This window comes from Heliconius melpomene, chromosome 1 (genome assembly GCF_056956725.1).
Source record: "Heliconius melpomene rosina isolate 202511_hmr_F chromosome 1, ASM5695672v1, whole genome shotgun sequence".
In the NCBI taxonomy this organism is placed as follows: Eukaryota; Metazoa; Arthropoda; class Insecta; order Lepidoptera; family Nymphalidae; genus Heliconius; species Heliconius melpomene.
Genome location: NC_140389.1, coordinates 9,189,247 through 9,213,648, shown reverse-complemented (window position 1 = coordinate 9,213,648; position 24,402 = coordinate 9,189,247). Strand labels below are relative to the sequence as shown.

The 24,402-nt window shown below is 30.8% G+C and overlaps 5 protein-coding genes across 10 annotated transcripts; 2 read left to right on the top strand and 3 right to left on the bottom strand.

The window, feature by feature from the left end:
• Positions 1-359: 359 nt before the first annotated feature.
• LOC146541265 (protein FAN-like) lies at positions 360-8,471 on the bottom strand. Of its 3 annotated transcripts, XM_085195188.1 has the most exons (14): positions 8,379-8,469; positions 7,803-8,040; positions 7,437-7,690; positions 6,730-6,801; positions 6,305-6,507; positions 5,494-5,737; positions 4,893-5,015; positions 4,309-4,570; positions 3,323-3,737; positions 2,727-2,815; positions 1,864-1,996; positions 1,401-1,605; positions 810-951; positions 360-583 (listed from the first exon to the last, which is right to left on the bottom strand). In XM_085195188.1, the coding sequence occupies exons 3-14, from the start codon at positions 7,674-7,676 to the stop codon at positions 483-485; spliced, it is 2,229 nt and encodes a 742-aa protein (XP_085051314.1). In that variant the 5' UTR covers positions 7,677-7,690; positions 7,803-8,040; positions 8,379-8,469; the 3' UTR covers positions 360-482. The 3 variants fall into 3 exon arrangements, with proteins under 3 accessions (XP_085051314.1, XP_085051230.1, XP_085051147.1); XM_085195104.1 differs by having other exon boundaries at positions 7,437-8,040; positions 8,379-8,471; XM_085195021.1 differs by having other exon boundaries at positions 7,437-8,040; positions 8,126-8,464.
• Positions 8,472-9,174: 703 nt separating this feature from the next.
• Positions 9,175-10,802, top strand: LOC146541264 (uncharacterized). 3 transcript variants are annotated; one of them, XM_085195560.1, is made up of 6 exons: positions 9,175-9,567; positions 9,638-9,779; positions 9,858-9,950; positions 10,056-10,095; positions 10,243-10,498; positions 10,585-10,802. In XM_085195560.1, the coding sequence occupies exons 1-6, from the start codon at positions 9,196-9,198 to the stop codon at positions 10,726-10,728; spliced, it is 1,047 nt and encodes a 348-aa protein (XP_085051686.1). In that variant the 5' UTR covers positions 9,175-9,195; the 3' UTR covers positions 10,729-10,802. The 3 variants fall into 3 exon arrangements, with proteins under 3 accessions (XP_085051686.1, XP_085051603.1, XP_085051551.1); XM_085195477.1 differs by having other exon boundaries at positions 9,638-9,773; positions 9,858-10,095; XM_085195425.1 differs by having other exon boundaries at positions 9,858-10,095.
• LOC146541263 (proteasome subunit alpha type-7-1-like) lies at positions 10,713-12,233 on the bottom strand. The gene is made up of 3 exons (XM_085195878.1): positions 12,020-12,233; positions 11,473-11,943; positions 10,713-10,980 (listed from the first exon to the last, which is right to left on the bottom strand). Exons 1-3 carry the CDS (start codon positions 12,119-12,121, stop codon positions 10,804-10,806), a joined length of 750 nt encoding a protein of 249 aa, XP_085052004.1. The 5' UTR covers positions 12,122-12,233; the 3' UTR covers positions 10,713-10,803.
• Positions 12,234-12,922: 689 nt separating this feature from the next.
• Positions 12,923-14,485, top strand: LOC146541262 (coiled-coil domain-containing protein 43). The gene is made up of 4 exons (XM_085196011.1): positions 12,923-13,121; positions 13,197-13,418; positions 13,490-13,635; positions 14,102-14,485. The coding sequence occupies exons 1-4, from the start codon at positions 12,957-12,959 to the stop codon at positions 14,172-14,174; spliced, it is 606 nt and encodes a 201-aa protein (XP_085052137.1). The 5' UTR covers positions 12,923-12,956; the 3' UTR covers positions 14,175-14,485.
• Positions 13,870-16,547, bottom strand: LOC146541261 (secretion-regulating guanine nucleotide exchange factor-like). Of its 2 annotated transcripts, XM_085195762.1 has the most exons (4): positions 16,389-16,547; positions 15,462-16,311; positions 14,882-15,143; positions 13,870-13,977 (listed from the first exon to the last, which is right to left on the bottom strand). In XM_085195762.1, exons 1-3 carry the CDS (start codon positions 16,398-16,400, stop codon positions 14,887-14,889), a joined length of 1,119 nt encoding a protein of 372 aa, XP_085051888.1. In that variant the 5' UTR covers positions 16,401-16,547; the 3' UTR covers positions 13,870-13,977; positions 14,882-14,886. The 2 variants fall into 2 exon arrangements, with proteins under 2 accessions (XP_085051888.1, XP_085051811.1); XM_085195685.1 differs by lacking the exon at positions 13,870-13,977 and having other exon boundaries at positions 14,161-15,143.
• Positions 16,548-24,402: the final 7,855 nt, after the last annotated feature.

Below are 24,402 nucleotides of genomic sequence, written 5' to 3'. Positions count from 1 at the left end.
TTACTAAAGCTATATTTATCTCATTCAGTTTGAGCCCAGTTCATGCTCCACCTGGCGTGTAAAATAATCTCTGACTAACTCGATTCATGCAATTATCTATTTTTAACTTGAAATAAGTCATATCAATTCATAATAATTAAAATTCAAATATCAATCGGCTTCACCGTCACGCTTTTACCGTATATAGTAATGTAGTCATTTGTTCCATTTTCTGTCCAAGTTTCGAGACATTATACGTTAAGTGTCAGAACTCAACGCTGCCCTTCGTTTGCAACTTTGTCTTTTTAATAAAGCAAAGAAAAGGCAATATTTCATAAAAGCATAAATATTTCATAAAAACATAAAATAAAAATCCATGATATCTATATAATTTTAATAATTTTATTATAGAACTTTAATAATCACATCTTTTGTTATAAAAATATTTTAATGAATAATGAATACACAATAATAATACTGGAACAAAATAAAATCACAGGAGGTCAAGATTTTTCAGTCAATTTCCATACTTTAATTGACTTGTCATCGCTGGCTGTAGTGAGGGAATTCGAAAGACTGTCGAAATGAATACTCTGAATTAAATCTGAAATGAAAATCAGAAAATTGTAATAATGTATTTTTCAGTTATTCTAAGTAAATTCATAATTTTACAGGCCACACATATTCAGTTAATTTTTAGGTTCAATCTTACGAGAAAATATTTTAGATATAATACAGAACATTTAAAAGAACTAAAATCATTAATTAACTATCAGTTTTAACAATACAAACACTTTCTTCAAAACGCATAATGTAATGTTTATATGTACCGTCATGAGCTTGCACTTTGCTGAGTTGTTCAACACTTATCATGTCCCAGTGTAAGAGTGTGCCACCATTGCCACCGAGCCACAGCACTGACCCGTCACAGCATAGAGACGATATCACTGTTGACACTTGTTTTTGATACACCTATAATATACAATAAGAAATAAAAAATGTATTATATTATAACTGTGGACAGTGGTGGCGCAGGGGGCACAAAGTGTGACTGTAAACGCGACTGGTTGTAGGTTCGATCCCCACTCGAGGACAATATTTAATTTTTTTTTCTCTGATTGAGTTCTGCCACTCAACACGTAATGCCTCCAGAGTTCGGAGAACGGAACTGTCTTAATGGGAACTAGTTCTCCGGGTTTCCTTTGCCAACCATGCTAATATATGATATTAATATTAAGTATAGTGTTCCAGAATTTTCTTATATTGAGTGATTCATTATTTTGTTACACACAATAAACAAAATATCTACATACAAATAATTAATTATCCATTTACACTTATACATATAAATAATCATTTGCTTCTTACTTTTTGGTTATTTTAGATTTAAATTTGTTTTTACTATTTATTGCATTACTTACAGAATTCAACACACTAAGGTCAGTGACACTCAAGTCTCCACTTTCACTGGATGTCACTATTCTCTCCTCTAATAATAGACAGGCGCCAGTTACAGCTGAATTGTATATACATAATTTATTAATGAGCTCCTTAGTTGAGAAATCCCATATAAACACTTCACCATCGGATGTGCAAGCTAGTATGTCTAGTATATGCCGTCTGTATCTGTAAATTGATTTTTTTTCTGTAGCTTCATGTTTTTTATAAAAATTACTATTTAAAATATTTTTATATACAACGTTATTTAAAATTTTAAGAATTTTTCAAATTTTAAGACTTTATTACTACTGAATTGAAAATTTATTTTTAAAATATTTCCTTAGATTATTCAGACTAGTCAGCCACTATGCCACTATGATCTCCGTATTTAAACGTAAAAGAAAAGATTAAAAAAAAAACGAATTAAATAAAAGAATGGCAAACCTGTAAACAATTGCGGTGATTTTCCCATCATGGTCAAACTCTGCTTTAAGGCCACGTAAAGCTTGGCCCGTTTTGCCAACATTTCCCCACACTCGTACTACGCCGTCCCATCCGCCCGATATTAATAAGTGATCTAAGATGAATAATTGGAACAATATAAGAAAACAAGAAAATAATTAACAAACGCGAAAATAAACAATATGTTTTATTACACATAAATAATATAATATGCATAATATTATATTAAACTTAGTGTTAAATAAATTATGTGTGTGTTAATAAATATACGTGTTATTAATAATGTTAAGTTACTTAAAATATAATTAAGTTACTTCATTCCGGAAAATTACTATATTCGCAACAAATCTAACTTAAAATTAAAAGCCCCAAAAACCCAGCTTTATATTTCTAATAAATTACACTTGATTTGAATCTATTCTTATTATAATAGATTATTATATATTCAGTATATTTATAAGATTACTAGCGGACGCGCGCAGCTTCGCTTGCGTATTTAAGGGTGAATTCTAATAACCCATGAAACACATGTTTCAATGAAATATTTTCAAGAGTCTAAATTTAAAGATTTTTCCATCCATTCCAGTTTTTTTATAAAAATCGGTGCCGATTTAAAATTTTTTCCATACAAACTTTGAACCCCTATTTCACCCCTTTAGAATTAAAATTTTTCAAAATCTCTTCTTAGTGGATGTCCAGATAACGAAACTAAACATCTGTCCAAATTCCACGTTTCTACCATCAGCGGTTACGGCTGTGCGTGCGTCTTACCTCAGTCAGTGAGGACAAGTCCTTTTATATATATAGATTACTTATTGAATTATTTATTCTGAAGCACAATTCACCTTTTTCAAGCCACTGTAAACAGCTAACAGAGTCATCGTGCGCTCGAAAACTTTCAACAACACGCCCATACTCTACATCATACAAGTAACTGAAAATACGAAAAAAATATTATTACAACAAGAAAATAACTGACTAAAGTGTCCCATTTAAGGGTTAATACTTAATATATAACTAAGTTCTGAGTATTTATGTCTTAATATGTATGTCTTCTTTACTTTTAATGTTCTATACACAATAGAAAAAGGGATAAAATTGATCCATAAAGAAAAGCAGTTTCACGCACTATATCCACGCAGAGGGAACTTTATGTTAAATAAAAAACAACGTTCACCACACTCCGTTAACATTTTTCGTGACAATACGTGTTGAGTTGCGGAATTCGACGCCGCGCTTGTCTTGACAATATGTATTGTTTTCAGTCAGTCGCTGTCCCACAACATCATATATATATATATATATATATATATATATATATATATATATATATATATATATATATATATATATATATATATATATATATATATATATATATACATAATAGTGGTAAATATATATATATATATTTACCACTATTATGTTAATTTATGCTTACATTTCATTATCCCAGGAGCCAGCAGCTACAATATGCTCGTCAACCGTAACGCAGGAACTCAATGGCGTCGTGCACAATATGACACTTCTTATTTGTTTATTTTGCACCATATCATACACTTTCAGAGTGCCACCTTTGCAAACGGATATTACTCTATCACCTCTTCGCAATACTGCAGTCACAGCCTCTTTATGTAATTTAATAGTATTAACACATTCCATAGCATACTCTTGAGAACTTTTGTTACTCAAAGGCCTTAGTACTTTCGGTATGATTTTTCTAACGTGAGGTTTCGTAAATATTTGTTTGGGAACCTGACCAAACTCCATTATTTGTACTTCTAGAGCGTGCCTGTCGTTCATATCGTATATACATTCCAAGTCTATCGATCCCTCGTAACATACGTGATGAAAAACTAAAAAATATATATTTTATACAGATATAATTTATTTTAACACTATAAAATAATCTATATATATAAAAGGACTTGTCCTCACTGACTGAGGTAAGACGCACGCACCGCCGTAACCGGTGGTGGTAGAAACGTGAAATTTGGACAGATGTTTACTTTCGTAATTTGGACATCCACTAAGAAGGGATTTTGAAAAATTTTAACCCTAAAGGGGCGAAATAGGGGTTGAAAGTTTGTATGGAATTTTTTTTAAATCGCCACCGATTTTTATAAAATTTGAAATTCAGACTTTTAAATAGATTTCATTGAACACGTGTTTCGTGGATTTTTAGAATACACCTCCTAAGGGTGCAAATAAGGGGTTGAAAGTTTGTGTGGAAAAATCTATAAATGGCGACCGATTTTTATAAAATTTGGATCTTAGACTCTTAAAATTATTGGAATTCACCCCTAAGGGTGCAAATACGCAAGCGAACCTGCGCGCGCCCACTAGTAATAATATAAATTTACAATGTGGCATAATTTGAATCAAAGAACTCATTATTATTTTCACATAACTTTAAAATTCACAAACCATTATTAGCCTTAACAGCTTCTTCTCCCCTTTGTTTATATCCAAAAATCAAATCAATCCATAAATGTAAGTGTCTGGATACATATTGTGACTCCAAAGCTTGCCTCATTTTCACAACAAAATCTTCAGGAGAAGTGGCCCAAGGTGGCAAGGTAACATTATCGACTTTGGTACCCTCATGTCTTTCTCCAAAATCAATATCTCTTATATTCACTAGAAAATCCCCTTTTGAATTTGTGTCATAGAATTCTGGCACTAATTCCTGTAATAGCAAAGTAAAATTAGTTAAGCTATTTTTAAAGTTGTAATTTTAGCACCATCAGATTTTTTTTTATTTTAACCTTTTTATTTTTTTTTGCTTGACCTGTATTAGGGTTGACAGAGAGAACCTAGTGTTAAGACACTCAGTTGCTTGTACATTGCATGTTGAGGCCAGCCAAGAATATTCCCCGAATATAAGAAAGAAAATAATTGAACTCGAAATTAATAGTGTTTACTATCAGATGCTATTCCACTGCGCCATGATGACCTCATAATAAATAATTAAAATTTAACTGCGTATATGCAGCAGATATATAATATACCTTAAAATCGGACATGTTCTTCAAACAATTATTATAAACATCTCTAACTGAATTGAACATTCTATCAGGATGATCAAATCTCCCATTTTGCAGACACAACATATACTGTGGATATTTTCGAACCTTTGAAAGAAAAACATTTTTTAATTATTATTTTGAAAATACACCAATTCATTAAATATAACGCCGAATGCACTTGCATATTGAGAATTATTACAGTGTTTTTTTGGCAGTAGTAGTGCAGCAGCAGCACTGCATCTGACTGTAAATGTGACAGTTGTGGGTTGATTTTCATTTGTAACAATAAATTATTATCGTTTACTGGCTTGGTAAAAAGAGAAGACAAACACTTTTTTAGTTCAAGTTTTGTCCCTCATGTTGTAGGGAATGTATAGAGAATCCAGTGTTAAGACACTTAATTCTGGACTATCATAATTATTAGTAACACACAATTCCATTCTTCATTTTTATTTCATATATTTATTTTATTTTTTATTTTTTTATCACAATGTGAGAATTGTGCAAAAACCTACACTGGACAAACTGTCAACATATCATGTTATTTATACATATATTACAAACAAATATATACTTAACTCACCAAATAAAACAGGACAAGACCAGGTGCAGAATAATGGGATCCATATAAAAATTTTGGATCTGACATTTCATGGTATCTTTCTAGTAATTTTTCCAATCTGTCTGGGTTCAGTGATCCCATAGGCTTGGACAAGTCCCGGAATGTTTCTACACTATCCAAAACTAACTTGTCCGATATATAATCTGCCACCACCCAAGGAAAGACTGGATACTGAGTGAGATCATTTTTACTTCTGTCAGCCATACTTGAAAATAGATTGCAATATCATTGCTATTTAAAATGGAGAGACAAAATCATTTTTAATTTTTTATAACAAAATTTAACATATAATTTTACATAAATATGCAGAATCAAAATATAGATTAATACATAATAATCAGAAAAATTGGTATTGAAATAAATTTTTAAATACAAACATTTCTAGTTTATATAGAACTAAAATAACAAATAGGTCAATATGACATTACCTCATTGTAAGCATGATGGATGTGGGTTATAGTATGGGTGGTATACATGAGGGAAATAATTATATCTAATTCATCCCTCTGGTAGACAAAGTGTAGCTGTCATGATACTTTGTGTTAAGTTGTGGAACTCAACTGATTTCCACAACTCAATACATGGAATTGGAATTATAAATTCAGAAATAGGCCGAGAAACGAGTGTCTCAACACCAGGTTCCCTCTGCCTACTCTGCTAAATGCATGATAATGTGTGACACTGACAGACAAACTGTTGATATTTAACTGTTTGTTATTTAGTGAATAAAGCTATGTAACTTAACTTAAATTAGAAGAATTAATATACATACCAATTAAGGTACATTAAATAGTCATAGTTAGATACAATTCCATTTTGCCATTGCAGAGTCATCTCTTCTATATGTACTCTTTCTAGATGAACATGGAGAGATTCTTCAAGTAACTGGTAGACACTATCACGGTCTGACTCCGATGGAAAAGTTAAGTAAATATGAGGTATGAAATTTGATTCTGAACAATATATTTCAAGTCCCTGTAGTACAAAATAAAAGAAATGTTTTAAGCAATACAGATAATATTAGAAAAGGATTTAAGTATATTAATTAAAAGTTGTTTTAAAAATTATCTAAGTAATTCTTAATATGAATGCAAATGCCAACAATAAGCAAAAAAATCCACACCATAAAGTTTTCATAACCATTTAAAGCATAATAAATATAAAAATAAAAATTATAAAACATACACAGATACATACAACTTGCCTTAATAAAAATCTTCTTTTGTATATCCTCTTTATTTGATCCAATTTTATTTTCAATATAGAACTCTGTAATTAAATAATGAAGAAATATATATATTTTTTCTACTACTATATCAGGACATGCGATAGTAAAAGCTATCATGACAAAATAGGACACTCTCTGAACACAATAGTTATGGGTTCAATTCCCACTTGGGGCAATGATTTATTTTCATTTCACTCTAATAAGATAATGCATGGCATAGACTTTCAAAATTGAATTTGGGTAAAAGATTGAAAACACAATGTTGTGTTACTAGGCAAGCTCTGCTATCCTGCTATATGTATGCAGGTTGAAGCTGAAAAAAAAACATAATAACATATAATTTTTGATAGCTTAAAAAAAATATAATTGACAACAAACATAATCATTACTTACATATATCACATTTAAAGACTAGGCACAATATTTTTTTATTGTATTACACGGAGGCCATTATGAATCAGTTGAGGCCATTGCACCACAATGTGACAGTCAGACAATCAAGACTATGGTTGTCGGTTCAATCCCCACATGGGGCAGACAAAGTTACATGTTGAATTCCACCAATCACATAATTTCTCAAATCCAAGTGAAAAGAGTAGGATTTCTTAGACAAAACTTGATTTCTCCTTGACCCTACTGGCTGGAATAAAGCTGGTAGAAATATTATTTTACTCACATTTTCAATATTACTAAATGGTTGAAAATAAAGTGAAGTAGGAGTTATTGCAAGTTTTCCATTGTGCCTAACTAATGGTGAAATTTTTTCTGCTTGAAATTGGCAAATTATTTTTTCTGTAAAATCTTCCATCATAACTGGATCAAAAATCATCCTCATGTAACGAGAATGAAGAATTGTTGCGATCATACTGTTGTGTTCTGGAGCATGGAGAGAGGATGCCCTCTTCAGCTGCTGCATTTGTCTTAAGCATTCTTCAGCCGATGAGAAATCAAATGAGAAAAAAAAATCTTTGTCTTCATAGTTAAACTTATATGGAGCTAGAATATTTTCTTCTAACATTTCGGAATATTGTTTGACACTCACTTTTATAATGTTCTGTTGATTATACACATTTTGCACTGTATTAATATTCACACATTCCTTAAAATGTAGCTTTACTAGGGGATGCCTCCATTCTCGAGGCTCAAAAACAAGAGATTTTGAGCAAAGCTTCAGACGGCCTTGTTTCGCATTTTCGGTTATTGAACATGTTTTCTCACTCATAGTACATGAATAATCTTCAAAATATATTTCGCCCGGCTCTAATAGCAGCATAGAAAATCTAAAACAAACAAAAAAAGACCTTTATTATAAGAAATTATTGTCTATATAACAAAAATATCACTGTGAGTCACTCAATTTTATACCTTGATTTATTCATGTTGAAATATTTAACAAATTTTGGTGAAATATATTTTTTAATTTAATAATAACATAAAAATATAATCATTCCTGTCATTCAATTAACGACTTTTTCAACACAATTTACAAACAAAGGAACATAAACAAGTCTACGTGATTTATTGTCACTTCTATGGAAATTAAAATTTCTCGAATATCCTATTCATATACGCCTAATAATTATTATTTACTTTTAATAAAAAAAAGTACTACTCTTACTATAAATGCACATAATAAAATTAATTTATATTGCTGTCTTTGATAAATTTTACAATTGTCAATAAGCTGTACTGTATCTAATCGTGATCTAATCAATTAATAATCATAGATAAAAGAAAACGGCGAAACAAGATTATAAAAATAAGTGAAATGTCAAAGTTGCTAGATATTATAATAAACAGATAACAAATTACCTCACGTTATAAAGTTTAATAAATTATAAACATACTTATTTGTCGAATACACACACTATAGGAAACTAAATAATAATAACAATAAACATAGCTTATCTCAATAAGCATAGCAAAATCTCCTTTTTTAGGCTACCGAAGGTACATAGCAATATCATATTTTTAGGTACCTAGCTTTATTATAAAACAATAAATTTTACTAAACCTTTTAGCATTTGAATTTTTCAGTCATACATAAGCTACTTACATATTTTAGATTTTGTATGACTGTGGCTTGCGTCTCCGTACTAAATTACCTGAGCTTACCCCAAATATTTTATTAATACTAAATTATATACAGTACCGTACTGAATATGTTAATACACCATCGTCTATTATAATTCATAAATACAAGTAAAACTCTTTATGTTATTTATTTTTAAATCGCCATTTGAATATGACAGTGCAATAAACAATACGAAGATATAATTTGATATTCTATAATTTAAGTGTTGTCATTCTCATTTGTGATTCATCAAATCAAATTAGTTTTAAAAAGCGCGGGTTTTAAGTTTAGTTAACTTAATATCTTCAATTTTTAATTTTCTATTTAAGTTCGCTTTTCTATTTAAGTTCGCTTATATAAAATGCAAGAAGCTACGAATGCTATATTTCAAATGCGCTTTCCTCAAAAACTATGGTATTTGTTGGACTTGCAAACGTCCGCTATAATATGGGGAGGCACGGGTCGAACTATTTTATTAAACTATAGACTTCTTCAAAACTATTTGCAATGCGATCATTCTATCTTTAAAACTACTAATATTTCTAGTTTTATTAGACAGTTAAATCTGTACGGTTTCCGAAAAGTTACTTCGCACCTTCAAGATCCTTTGTGCAATTCTAGCAACCCATATATGCACGAATTTATTCATGACAACTTTCAGTACGGTAGACCTGAATTACTTAACAAAATAACAAGAAAGGCTTTAACGATAAAAAGAGGATTTAAACCAAAGGTTTGTAGTAAATTAAATTCGTCATTTTCTATACAAAACTGTATATAATTATTTTTCATAATTTTTTTAGAATTTTGATATCTCGGATAATTTCGTATACATTTCTCCTTTACAAAAAGCAAGGCGGGCTTTACGTATAGCCTTAAAAAAAGCAGCCCAAGATTTTCTTATATTCAATTCATCAAAGATCGACTACAATTTGCAAGGTGAAGGTAAAATTGGTTTGTTTCTATTATTTCATTCATATTTTTTTACTGAAGTCTTATTTATTTTCACTCGTTTTTCTACAGATTACGAGGAAATGTATGATAATGAAGAAAATATTGAATTTGATTGGGTTATACCAGAGAGTGCATCTAATAATGAAAATAATACTAATCCAGGTTTTTCCCACTTGCCTTTCTTAATTTCTCTTATTATTTATGAATTACTTTACCATACCCAATCCTTTACCTCCTATCTATATGCCTCTTTTCCTTATCATGCAGATATTAATACTCCTACAGAGACATCATCTGACAATTTGAGGTAAGTCAATAATAATATTAATACATACATTTGTTTATACATACTTAATGTGTAAATATTATCTTATATAATTAAATAAAGAAATAAGTTATGGAATAATAATTATAACTAAAAAGGTCTAATGCTCTGTATTTTTTTTAACTATAGGGAAACTTCTCAAGATGATATTTTAGATTTTTCTGTTGAATCTTGCCAACAAAACAATGATAACTTTACATCTCAATTCTTAAGCACACCAGACCTAGACTCTGAGGATAATTCTGGTGTAGAATTATTAGCAGAGTTCAACATTAACAATGAAATAGATGGGGACATTGCTAAGAAAAGAACTTACAGTGAAAATAATTCACTGAACTGTGTTCTACCATCTGTAACAGATGAGTTAGATGATGGAGTGATTGAGGTACTGAAATATTATTGTTGTCAATACATTATGTTTAAATATATTTCATATTGAAATTCAATTATAATATATGTATTACTTTACAGAAAAATAATATTAATCCCTATAATGGTGAATGGGACCAAATGTTTTATGACATTGTAGGTAATAAAGGCTCAAGCCAGGAAGGTTCAAATTTGAAAGATCTCTACTCCCAAATATCACAAACCATAGATTTACTTAACTCATAAATATTTTATTAGTCCAAAATAAAAGAATTTCATATACTTTTTGCAATGTATTAAAGTATTTATAAAAAATTGTTTTCATTTCTTTTGTTTCTTCTTTTCTGCTTCTTCTTCCTTTTCTTTTTCAATTACTGACACATATGAATTTATTGTGTCCAAGTCCAGCATTTGCATGGGTTGATTACGTCTCATAACAGCAATTTCTAAATTTTTCTGACCTGATTGAACAACTTCAAGGAGGGCCCTTATTGCAAGCTGTGAAACAATTTATTTATTTTTAACTGATAACATATCCATAATATATACAGTAAAATAAGTATGTGTTTAGATGGGTAAAACTGCTGCTATCATATATGCTTCTATTTAATATCCTATTACTGATGCTCCTGGTTATGTACCCATTTATAGTATATATGTATGTGTGTATCTCTTAATCTAGTTTTTAGTATATTTTTATATAATTTTGATACGCGCTTATTTATTTGCAAATCTATGTTTATATAAATTACCATTTCACAATTGTTCACAACCACTTTATATTGCATGCAGTGTTTATCTTTAAGTGGCAGTACATTAATTATTTTTAGTTTTTAAGTTAGATTTACTGAAATGTAACAATGTATGAGCTTATTATTATGAGCTATTAAACTTAATAAAATAAGTAAATAATATAATGAATTGAAGATTGAAAAAATCAACATTTTGGAAAAACACAGAAAACAAACAAAGCAAAATAATGAGTATAACCTTTACAGCACCATTTTCTGAAGCAACCTCTTCAGCAGTGTAATTTTTCTCTAAGAATTCTCGAACAGTTTTAGCTGACCTTCCCGTAGCATTTGCCTTCCATTCGTAATAAATGCCTGATGGTTCGGTTTGGAATAGATGTGGGTGTCCATCATAATCAAAACCACCTATCAAACATGATATGCCAAAAGGACGCCGTCCATTGCTTTGAGTATACTTTTGTTTAAGACCAGCAATGTATCTTGTTATGTATTCTAATGTAACTGGATCTTCAACAGTCAGTTTATGGGATTGACATTCAATTTGAGCTCGATTGATCAGAATACGTGCGTCTGCAGTTAAACCGGCAAATGCCATAACCACATGATCATCAAGTAGACATATCTTTCTTACAGTTCTTTCTTCCTGCAATTTTGCTACAGATTTTTTTTCAACTCCAAGAACAACGACATCTTTACCTCTAACACCCACCTGAAGGCATATAAATATATTATTATGATATTTTACTATTCTTGTTTAATTATTAGACTAAACCAAATTTACTTACCGCCGTGGATCCCTTTCGTACTGCTTCTTGCGCATACTCTACTTGTAACAAATGACCATCGGGGGAAAATACAGTGATAGCTCTATCATATCTCGCCGACATTTTTTAAGTTATTATTAAAAATAACAAATCTCAACAATATTCTTGATTCTGCTTAGTAATTGTTAGACCGAAATTAGACAAGTGCGAGCCGACAAAATACAGATACTACAGAATATAGATTATTTATATACCGTGACAAGCCAATAGTAATCACAGAACACATTTACTCATACACATACATAGATAGAAATAGTGATAAATAAAAATATAGAGTGAAATATAACTTTTGACATTACAAAATTTTACTACGTGTTCCGTGCGGTTTGTAGTAAATATTTGTAATATTTAATTATAATAAAACGTTGCTAAAGCCATGTTACCTTCATAGGTTTTTTTTAAAAATAAATGTTTCACTTTCTTGAGTGGGGATCGTGCCTACAACCGTCGCGTTACAGTCACAGAGTAACACCCTTGTGCCGCTGCGCCACGGTGGCCTCTCTCGGCCGACGGTAAATGTAAAAACAGTATTAACTCATACTTCATCACTATAACTGGAGGATGGAGACGCAACTTAAGCTGCGTTAATAATTAAAAGTAAAAAAGTATTTAAACACTAACATAGATATTAAGTATTAGTTGTTACTAACAAAATGAGTTATAGTTATGTTACTTGATATAAATGATAATAAGTAAAATACCTTTTTAATATTTTCGGAAACATGGTATTAAAATGCAACTTAAAGCCTTAACCTGTTCCATCCAGCCCAATTTATGATATGCTGCTTATTCTACTATATCTACCGTAAGGCGTAGTTACTTAAGATCATTTTTGAGTCTGTTATTTGATAAAAACGTCAAATGTCAATTTCAATTGAAAAGATGTGAATATGTCAACATGGCGGCTGCCGTAGAAGAATTCCAGCCGTGGTTAATTGATAAATTAAGATCATTAAAAACTGATGAAAATATATTTGGATCATATATATCGGGTATTTTAGAAGGTGAAGAATCTATAGATGAAAAGAAAGATGCTTTAGAAGGCATACTATCTGAAATTGTTGTAAGTAGTTACAATATTTATTGGTTATATCTCAATTTTATAATTTTAAATATATTGTCGTAAAATCTTTTACAGGAGAAAGATATATCTGCTCATGTCAATGAAATAATAGATAAATGGGAATTATGTAAGCCTAAGGAAGAAGCTCCAAGGGCTGTTACGGATGTAGATCTTCAATTGGCGAAGTTGTTGGAATCACAGTCTTTAGCAACGACAACTCGTCGGGAATATACCGATGATGAGAAAAAAATACGTGAGGCTATTCTGTCTCAATACAGCCAGCTTCCTGATAATGAGGTATATTATAAATGGTAGGAATACTATTCATATCCCTATACTAAATTTTAAATGTTTGTAATACTTTTTAGGAAGATCAAGAAAATGAAGAGGAAATAGATTCTCAAGATTTAGTTAGGAACACAAATGCTACAGATGTGGCAGCTGCTGCAAGAGAGCGTCGAGAACTGGCCCGTCAAGAAGCTCAGCGTAAGAAAGAAAAGGATAAAGAAGATAGGTAAACATTAGATCAGTAAATTAAATCTGTGAATTAATTTAAAAATGCATGTTCAGTGGCCATGCTATACTTTACTAGAGCTAGAAAATAAATATAATAGTCACCCAAGTGAGATTTGCTCATACAATTATTGCATTTAAGTCAGATGCTGACTTAGCCATGATGTGGTTTTGCACTTAAATATAGAAACATTTATGTTACTCAAAATTTACATATTAAATAAAAAGGTTTGCATGTTCCTCAAAACTGTATTTCTTTCTAGCTTTATATATCCTGTATATAGCAAGTAGGTTGAAGGAACTTAGTGTAAACAGATTGTAGTTAATTTTCTGTCCAATTTTCCTGAAATTGAGTGGGAGAACTTAGTGCCATGTAGGAATTAAATAATTTTTCCAATCAGATAATATGCCGTTGTTGCATAGTATCTGATTGTGGTCTCCAGTTATATTAAATGTATTTGTTTCAGAGAGAAGCAAAAGGCACTGAAAGAGGAGAAAAAAGAAAAACGTAAAACACAGAAAGGTGAAAGGAAAAGGTAGCAAGATCAACAACCTTTTATTATTTTATTAAAATTGTTAAATAATTTTACTCTTAGTGAAAGATTATATTTAACAGAGTGTGACGTTTTTATAACTTGTCAGTTATTTTTCAATATTGCTTTTACATCAAAATTATTTGCATTGCTTTATAATAATGTGAGTAAAATAATTGTCTTTAACAATAGTCACCAAAATTGGCGCTTATTTTACATAAGGTATTACTTGTTAGATGTTTAGTTTTTATCATATAAAAGGATTACATTATTTATAAAATAGCAGTAAAAACTTAATAAATTGCTACATTTTATATATTTATTGCACTTTATTTGATCCTAAACTTTTTTAATGTTTTACATATTTAAAGTATTATTCCACACTTAGGAAAGAAAAAATACTTAAGAAAACATAAAAATTTTAACATAGAGATTTGAACAATCAGGTTTAAATCCCAAAACCTAGAAGTAATTCTTCAATCAATAAAATGTTTACCAGGAACCCTGCCTAATTTAAAGAGGTCCTGACTGTTAATTCTAATAAACTATTGGGCTTGTTTATTTTCATTTTAGATTTACGCAGACAGGGGTTTTTGTTTTTTTAAATATTTTTTTTACTTTAGTAAACTATCTGAGCAATAATATGTACATCCTATATAAAAATATATTCATATATATAAATATACTACTTAATCATTAAGTTTAATTATGTACCTCCATTACTCCTCACATGTATCTACTCTTTGTGTGTCTTCTATATTATCTCTTACTAAAAAGTTGTGAGCACTTCCAGCATAAATTTGTGTAATTTTTGAGTTGGTATCTAAAGGTACTCTGGTAGGAATAAAAACACTATCATCAGATGATGCTCCTGTATTGGCATGTTCATTCCAGCCCCAGGCCCATAATGTGTTGTCATCTGCTAAACATATTGTATGCTCGGAGCCAAGTGAAACATCTTTAACATGTCTATTTTCTGAAAGTTATGATTTTACATTATGCGCAAATTCAAGAAACATAAAATAAATAAAAATTAAACATAGTTTGACTCTAACTTGGGCCTTTTGCAAATAATAAAATAGATTGGAAAAAGAGGTGCAATTTGGATCACTGTTTGTTGTACTTTTATTATGTTTAAATAACATTTAAATCTAATACATATTTCTTTACGTATTTATTCAATATGTAGATTTTCTTGTTAAGCTTCACCTGTATCCTGCATATAGTAGGAAAAGTAGAGAAAACATAGTTTTCAGACACTATTCTCCATTGTGATATATTTTAAATAATTTACCTGGCAATTTCACATGTATGATTTTTCCTGCAAAAGGTACATTAGTTCCTAGTTGACCATGATTATTTCGGCCCCATGTTAATAGGGAACCATCTTTCAGCCATAGTAATGCATTTGTCCATCCACTTAAAAGTTTCTTCACTCCCTGCTTAACATCAATGTCAATTTTTTCAGGTGTAAAATTTTTTTTATATTTTTCTGAAGATAGTAGCAACTGCCCATGTTTATTGTCACCCCATACATATAAGGCCTTCTCCTCAGAACTCCAAGCTATAGTATGATTCTGTCCACAAGCAATATGTGAGGCATTACACAATTTAGGAACTTTTTGAAATCTGTCAGATTGCAGTATGTGTTTCCCTAAGCCAAGTTGCCCATGTCTTCCACAACCTGTAGTCCATATCTCACCTTTTGAATTAATAATAGCAGTGTGTCTCAGTCCCATAGATATAGAACAAGCATTGACCTGAAGTCTCACTGGATGAAGATCTTCAGGAAAATGATCCTTCGGTAAACCAAGTTGACCATGACTATTAGAGCCCCATACAAAAAGAAAGTTATCATCTGTAACACCACTACTGAAATCCCATCCACATGCTATATTTGTAAACTTTATACCACTTAAACGCCAAATGCGATTAAATGTGTATGTTTCCTTTTCTTGTGCTAGTTGCTTTTTCAAATTCCATCCACAAGAAAAAATGTTGCCTTCACTGTCTAATAGGAGAGTATGTCCACCACCACAAGATATTTGTTTGATTGGATTAAAAAAATCGTTAGTTACTTTAGTTGGTTTGTCTACTTGTTCACTAGTGATATTAAGACCTAATTGGCCATGAGAATTAGCACCCTGAAAGTTTGGAAGTAATCAAAAAAAATAATAAAAAAAATAAACTAGAGATTTTTTTAACATTTTACTATAGTTACCCATGACAACATTTTATCTATATAATATTATTTATTTTAAACGAAATAACAAAGGAACACAGTAAAATTATAATAAATAATATAAAATATTTTGTGATTTTTATATATCAGGATAATGTCAAGCTGGAATTGTCATTGACAGTGACAGCTCACATTGTAAGTGTAAACATCATAAATTAATTCCGTTTCATGCAATTTTTAAAGGTTAATTAATTAAAATTGAAGTTAAATCTTAAACTGCAAATAATCGTTTATATTGTAAACCTTTTTTATGTTTAGAGCCCTGAGAAACTTTTTGTCAAAAGATATTTCGCACTTACCTTGGTTCCATCCATCCATCAGCCTTTCAACGTCCACTGTTGGACATAGGCCTCCCCTAATTCTCGCCACTCCGTCCGGTTCTGCGCTCTTTAAATCCAGCGGATTCCCGCTGTCTTTTTAAGGTCGTCGGTCGTCGGTGCGGCTTAGGAGATTTGATGCCCTTTAAAATGGTCTAAGGTCTAAAAAAAAACAAAGTGATCGTCGACTTTGATGAGTTCTAAAAAAAAACGTGATCGTCGACGTTAATGAGTTCTAAAAAAAAAAACGTGATCGTCGACTTTGATGCCCCTTTTCCTTTTGATGCCCGGTGCGACCGCACCGCTCGCACCCCCCTAGCTACGCCACTGGTTGTCGGCCCTCCTGACAATATGGCCTGCCCATTGCCACTTCAGCTTGCAAATTTACCTAGGTTAAAATAATTAAATCAAAAAGTCAATTCTGATTATTTTATCAGTAATGGGCGTTGGAGCAATTTAGGTCCGCGTAAGTAAAAATAAATTTGACAAATAAGTAAGCATAATTAAAAAAATAAAGCAAGTATAATAAAACAGTAAAAATATTTCGTCTGACCATTTAGTATTTTTGACTGAAATGGATAGAAGGACACTTAAAAACAATAATAGAAAATATATTTTTTAATTTATTATCTGTCTCTCTGTATGTATGGTCACGCTTGAAGAAGGAAGAAAGGAGGATGTTCTCAATTCGACTAGTTTTTAAATACTTACTACTTCAGAACTTTTGACTAGGTGATTTGAAAGCTGGTTTTTCCCGTGTGGTCCTATTTTAATTGGTACAATTCTAACCATGCCATCAATGAGAACATCATATGAGTCTTAAATTTGCATAGTTTACTGTTTAAAATCGATTTTTATTAATAGAAAACGTACTTACTTATATATTTATACCAATAACTAAAGCGTAGTAAAGCAAACTGTACCTAGTATTCATAACATAATCTTGTAGATTTAGCATGCACCTGCTGGTTTACGTTCCTAGTAAATTGAATTTCAGAATCTTGAAGTTCCAACAACAGTAAGTTTAAAAACATTGCAGACATAAGACTATTAAGACTCGATAACTATTAACAGTTATTACAGAACTTATTTTCTCTTAAATAATTATTACGGGATTTTATTTAATTTTTTGTATTATAAAAATATTTTCTATAAAATTAAAAGTAAACTATTTTTAAATAATAAAATGTGTACTACCTTTTATTTTTTTTAGTTTCGCATAGCATCCTGCTATATATAAAGTTAAAGGGTTCCCTTTCCTGAGATCTGTTCTCTACTTTCCTCGGAATTGTCTAGTTTACAATCGCAGGGTTGTGACCATGTGCCAGGACTGGCCTTTTTGCAGTCCAATATAATTGCAATTGAGTCGGATTTTAGAATGTGGATTCTTTAATACTCTACAATAGTTTTTATTATTAATAGTAATTAATTACTGTCTCCATTGAAGTACTTACTTAAGTATTTAGGTACAGTAAATACTTAATAAAATATCTACTGCATTGTCCTTTTAAGAACATATACTTATAATATTTTCTTTAATTATTCTATATTTAGATTAAGTTAATAAATGCATTTGATGATAATAAAATATTCTTGCTAATATGTAGGTACATTAAATTACCAAAATAAGTCTGAAGTGTGAAGTGCATATATTTAAAGATATATACCTACTATTTTGCCGCTACACTACTACGTGAGTTACAAACTACTAAGAGAGGAAGGAAATATTCAAACTATACATATTCTCACGTCCATCACATGCAGATCCCAAACTTTATCCACGGAAGTAACCGTAGAGAGCTTTTGGCAAATTTTTGTCTTACATTATATTTTTAAGTTTTTTGCAGTTTTTTTTTATTTTCTCACACCTTGCATCCACAAATTGTGAGTTTTAATACACTCCTCATTCTCAAGTACTGAGCCATCTTTTGAATTATAAAAAAAGTGCAAAATAAACATGAAATTTATTGAAATCTATTTTACATATTCTAAATACGTCATGTACCAGTATACTGAAAGGCCGCGTATAAAGTTGTTATGTCCAGTCGAACGGTGATGGGCAACGGGGGAGTGTTGATCGATTGTGCGCTCCAATAAGTCTCGCACGCTTTGTAGGTCCCGGCTTAGGGATATTTATAATTTACATAAAATAGTATATATACTTTTTTACATAAAAATATTATTTTTCACTATTAAGCGGTATATATTTTGTACCTATTAATTCCTATTTCTATTACATGAAATAAGAGTTGGTGATTGAACTTAATTTACTGCTGTATTGATTGTATGAGGACCGCTACAGTCGTTGGATTCTTCATATTTATATTTATAATTAGGGTCTGGATCATATGAATATAATAACATTAAATTATAAGTTTCAGGAACAAATGAAACAGAAAAGTAAATTTTATCTTTTTTTTAAAATTATCTTATGATGCGTTAAGTAGGTATACCTATATTGATATTTTACGATAATAGGTACAGAAACATTATTTAATATTTTGGTAAACTTAAACATAGGATAATCAAATTCAAATATTTTTTAAGTGGAAAATGATAGCTCTACATCTTTTGTGTTTTTCATTTTATTATAGTAAGTCGCGCGGCTGGTGAACACGCTGCGTTCGAAAAATGTTGAAAATGTGTCGATACTCGATAATATGCATCATAAGTTTAGTATGCTTTAAAGAAAATGTGCTATTAGCGATGAGAACAATTTTACCTAATATGCAAATGCCATATAATTCGATCTCTTTTTCTTATAAACTGTCTGTTTAGTTTTATATTCCGCTCGTATAAGTGTTGGCAGAAGAGAACCTAGTGTTAAGACACTTCGTTCCCATTGAGCCACATCCGTTCCCCACTTTCCGCGGACTTCCGGAGGCATTGCGTGTTGAATAGGAACTCAACGCCTCGCTAAGCCTTGTTACCAAAGCGAGGAAATGAAAATATTAAATATTTAATTTCCTTGACTGGGAATCGAAATAAATGATTACATTACGAATATTCTATATTAAAACACCTGCGGTTTTAATATAGAAAATTTACCTGCGGTAGCGCAGGCGTACAAGCGGACCACTATACACGCTACAGGTTGTGGGTTCGATTCTAGCTAGAGTAAATGAAATATTTAATATTTCTATTTTCATCGCTCTGGTGTCGAATTGAATTCAGCCACTCAATACACAATGCTTACAGAATTCGACGGAAAATGGGAAACGAAACCTGGTGCCCTACTTACCCTTTGCTTTAATTATTAATTTATTAAAATTAAATAGTAATACTTTTTATTATTAACATTTAAAAACAATATTTTGTTGGGTAACAAAATATGAATTATTAAGGAAGGGTAATCTCTAAAATACGAGTATAGCCAGAGACTATAATTTTAATGACTGTGCCCGAGTTATAAAGGGAAGATAAGCACTTTGAGCATAATTTACATAAGATGGGGTCGAGTCATTAAAACAATTACGGGAAGGAGAATTATATAACAGTTTCTTAATGTTGTATTCGAACAACGGCTTACTTAAATCTGCTACCACGAAGTTGACAAAAGTGCTCTGAATAACTTAAGCGAACAAGTCTTACTAATTCCAATGAACAAGTATAGGAACATAGATATAGGTTTCTATGTAAAAGCTCTAACTAAATTACATATGTATATAAGATAAATTATTATTGGGGGTAATGCACAATGTACTTAATAGAACACAAAACAATTATTTTTAATGATTTTTTTCATTGTCTTTTTTGGTCTTTCAATGACGTAGATATTTTCGACTGTAAAATATTTTCATCACTGAATGGCCGTGACAATGTTTCGCCTCCTTTATCCTTTGTGCGGTTACGAATAACGTAAAAAACATATTGGTAAAATTTAAATATTCTTTTATTTAACCACTTCTGTTATTTAATGCACTCATTAGTTCAATGTAGGTTGGTAGGTAGAGTAGTGTGTGTTGTCTAATATCTAACTCGTTGCTAATTCGTTAAATGAGCACGAAAATATTGTATAAAGAATTTTTCATTGAAATGAAGAAATGAATCTCAATAAGTCAGGCCAGGTGCTTGATCTCGGCATAGTATAAGTAGGTACTTATTTATAAATTAAAATTTGGATATTTACAAAATTCTGCGTTAGCCACTATATTTATTGCTAAGTATATCTAATATGGGTAGGCGTCACTAGGTGTGTCTACGATTTTATAAATTTTATAAATAAAAAAATAAAATTAACTTATAAGAACAAAATCATAAAATTATAGAATAGTTTAATTTTAACTTGTATTATTTGAAAACATGTTCAGTATAATCGGTGGGAAGCTATTATATTATTTTATCTACCGGAAAATCTCATTTTCCGCTTGAGGGAAACAGTCAAGGGTTGGGCGGATTTTGAAGTTAAGAATATGTGTGTACCTATTACTTCTTAACATCGCAACGTATATATATATAACTTTAGTAGGTAAATTCTGTGTAGAGAAAGGTTAGGCCGAATTTAGTGTGTTTTAAAACTACCTATATAGTAACTGTATATAGTTCCTTATATTTGAGATTGAATTATCTTCGTCACAGCTAACTATTTTTGTAAATATGTTTTTTGTACAAATGTTGAAAAGACATTACGGAAAATATATATTTTCTTCTGTTCTCTTCTTGTTGATATTATATTAATACTAAACCAAAAAGTTCTTTGTCTTTTTATGTGAAAGATAACTATAAACTACATTATTTTTCACGCCCCCCAGACCTAAAATTACATTAGAACAAGAGAATATTTTAAAATTCGACCCTCGTGCCGTAGAAATACAATCAAGCGTGAACTTTGCATTCCGGATGGCGCTGAATTTACATTTTAGCAGAACTCTTTATCTTCGTGGAAAATAATGTAAATTATGATAAAAGACGTCACTATAAGAGTGTTCGTATAATATTTTGCGTAACATAAACATTATTTTTTCTGGATAAATTAAAAAGTTAAATTGAGCAAATTTCAAAACTAGATCGTTTAAATCTTTTTGCTATTAACCACTTTTCCGTCGTGCATCGACCCCGGCCAGCGGCACCTTAGCTAACCCTTTGAATCCTGCTCCGGAATGAAGCCGACAGCCGTCGTGATGTAGAGCGAACGTTGACCGGTTAGTTTGCAGTGGGTGCGAGCTGCGAGCCTTCTGAGGGCTAGCCCGCGTGAAAAATTCATTCCGCTCGGCAGACATGTTTTATTTAAGACTCCGCGCACTGCGGCACCATTAAATATTTATTATCTATAAACATTAATGGCAGATACTTATATTTAATTGTTGGTAACTGTGTGAATTCAGATAACATTTAGATACATATATTAAGTAATATAGCATCAATTTATTTCTGCATTGTTTTAGCGTATAATTTATGAATATGAAACCCACATATCTAATCTATATTTCGTAAATTCTCTTTTTTAATAATATATTTATTTTATGTGCTTAACTTTATAATTTTAACATAATAGATTTTTATTCAGTTAGCAAAAACATTTTTATAGCAGAAATGTTTTGAATTTTCTCTCGGAAACCCTTTCAACCAGCTAATAAAACCGTGAACGCTATGGGGCTATGTTCACTTCGCCGTGAAAAGAAAGCGGGACGTTGCGTTGGTATAAAATAAACGAAACGTGTATAAATAAATAAAAAACCGACTCATATATAACCACGTAACGAACTAACTGCAAATACCTAAAAGTATTTTAAGCAGTGACAGATATTCGCAGACGCCATATTGATTTCAGTGACACATTTATACCCTGGACTGGTTCCTGGCGTACACCACAAAGGCGTACCGTGGTCGAGCTCAGTATAATCGTATATTCCCGGGCTAGTCATGAATCACGGGACTAACACGATTTATTGCCCTGGTTCCACGTGCGCCCCACTCTTTATTACCTTTTTCACCGACACGATATGTTGTAATGAATATTTAAGCAAATACGAGTACTAGCGAATATAAAGATGTATTGGTGTCAAATATGGAATTTTAAAGCGTTATTATGGGGAGCACGCATACTCGCTGATAGAGGCATATGTATCTACATATGCCTATACTATATCTTTAGTACTAGGGTCTTTTAGTCTTGTAGTCTAAATTGTTTTGGAGGCATTCATGATTTTGAGCTTAAATTATATTTAGCGAAATATTATAATCAAGCGGTAAATTTAAAATTTAAAAGTATTTGCTTAAAATAGATTGCAAAATTTAAAAGATATTCAATATTAATTAATATTTAAGCTCAAAATGTAAAATAAATAATCTCAAATAAATAGATTTTTAGATTGCTAGATTTTTTTATATCCAATCAACTAAAATTAAAGTCAAATTTATGTCTGAAAGTAACGATTGCGGTTGTGTAAGTACAAGCATACTAGAAATAAACCATCGCATAACGGCACTTAAGCGAATATTACAGTCCCAAAATTAACAAACGATAAATAATCACGACCGAGAGCCGAGGCTATGTACCTACAGGAACTTTACCCTCGTGGGTATGAACAAAAACATTCGAAGCCAGATTTATGATCGTACATCTCTTGAGAATACCCGAAACTATAGTTCCATGTCAATAAAGTAATTATTTTTTTAAATCATTTATTATATAATAATAATAGTGATGTGCGGCGTTAAGCTCTAAGCTCGCAAAGCCTTCAGAATTCGGTTGAAAGTGATTCGATGAAATATTTTTATTTCCTCACTTTGGTAACAAGGCAAGGCGGCGTTGAGTTTCGTCACACAACACAAAGTGTCTCCAGAGTTTGGCGGAAAGTGGGAAAAGGAAGTATCTTATTGGAGACAGAATATTTTAACACTAGATTCCCAGGTTCCCCTCTGCTTATGCTAAAGTTACAGCGTGAAGCAAAAAAATTAATTAAATTTATCTTTGTGTAGTAACAAAACAATTTCAGTACAATCATAAATATTTAACTCTAATAGAACTTTATATTGTATCTACAAACATTGTTGAGTCAGTTTAACATTTGCGCCACAATGGCGTCTTAAAATTACCATCATGTCAAAATGCCATATTTCCTCATTGGAATTCGCGTCCGCTGCTTGAAGTAAATAAATCTTTTCTAAAATTTGTCTTCATCATAATAATTAACATGAATTACTTATAATAAATAAATAAATAATGAGAAATAATACGTTATGGCTTTTTTGTGCTTTTTTTATTAAATTAATTGTGCTACGAACTTTTAGATTAATTACAATGCCGTCATGTATATTTAATTTATAATTTTATTTAATTTTTAATGTTAGAATCGTAATTTATTAATTGGATTGGATGGAAATGGATTTTAGATGTATTTCTTAAATGACCATTTCAAACATAGTAAAATAGTGTTGATTCTTTCCTTCATAATTTATCTGACAGGTGTACTGAGCTGGGTATAATAAATTCACAGATAAAAACCAGTTTCAATCATTTATCTGGGTTACCATCTCAGTAGAAATAAGCGAGCATTAATAAAATTACCACAATTTTTACCACAAAAGTTAATATTATGAATTTTTACTAAAAGTAATATATCGCAAAATAATAAAAAAAGACTAAAAGATGCGTTTATTAAATATTAAATAAAAGTTAAATTATTAAATAGTTACATAGACGTATAATAGCAGTAATGGCACTTACCTGGGAG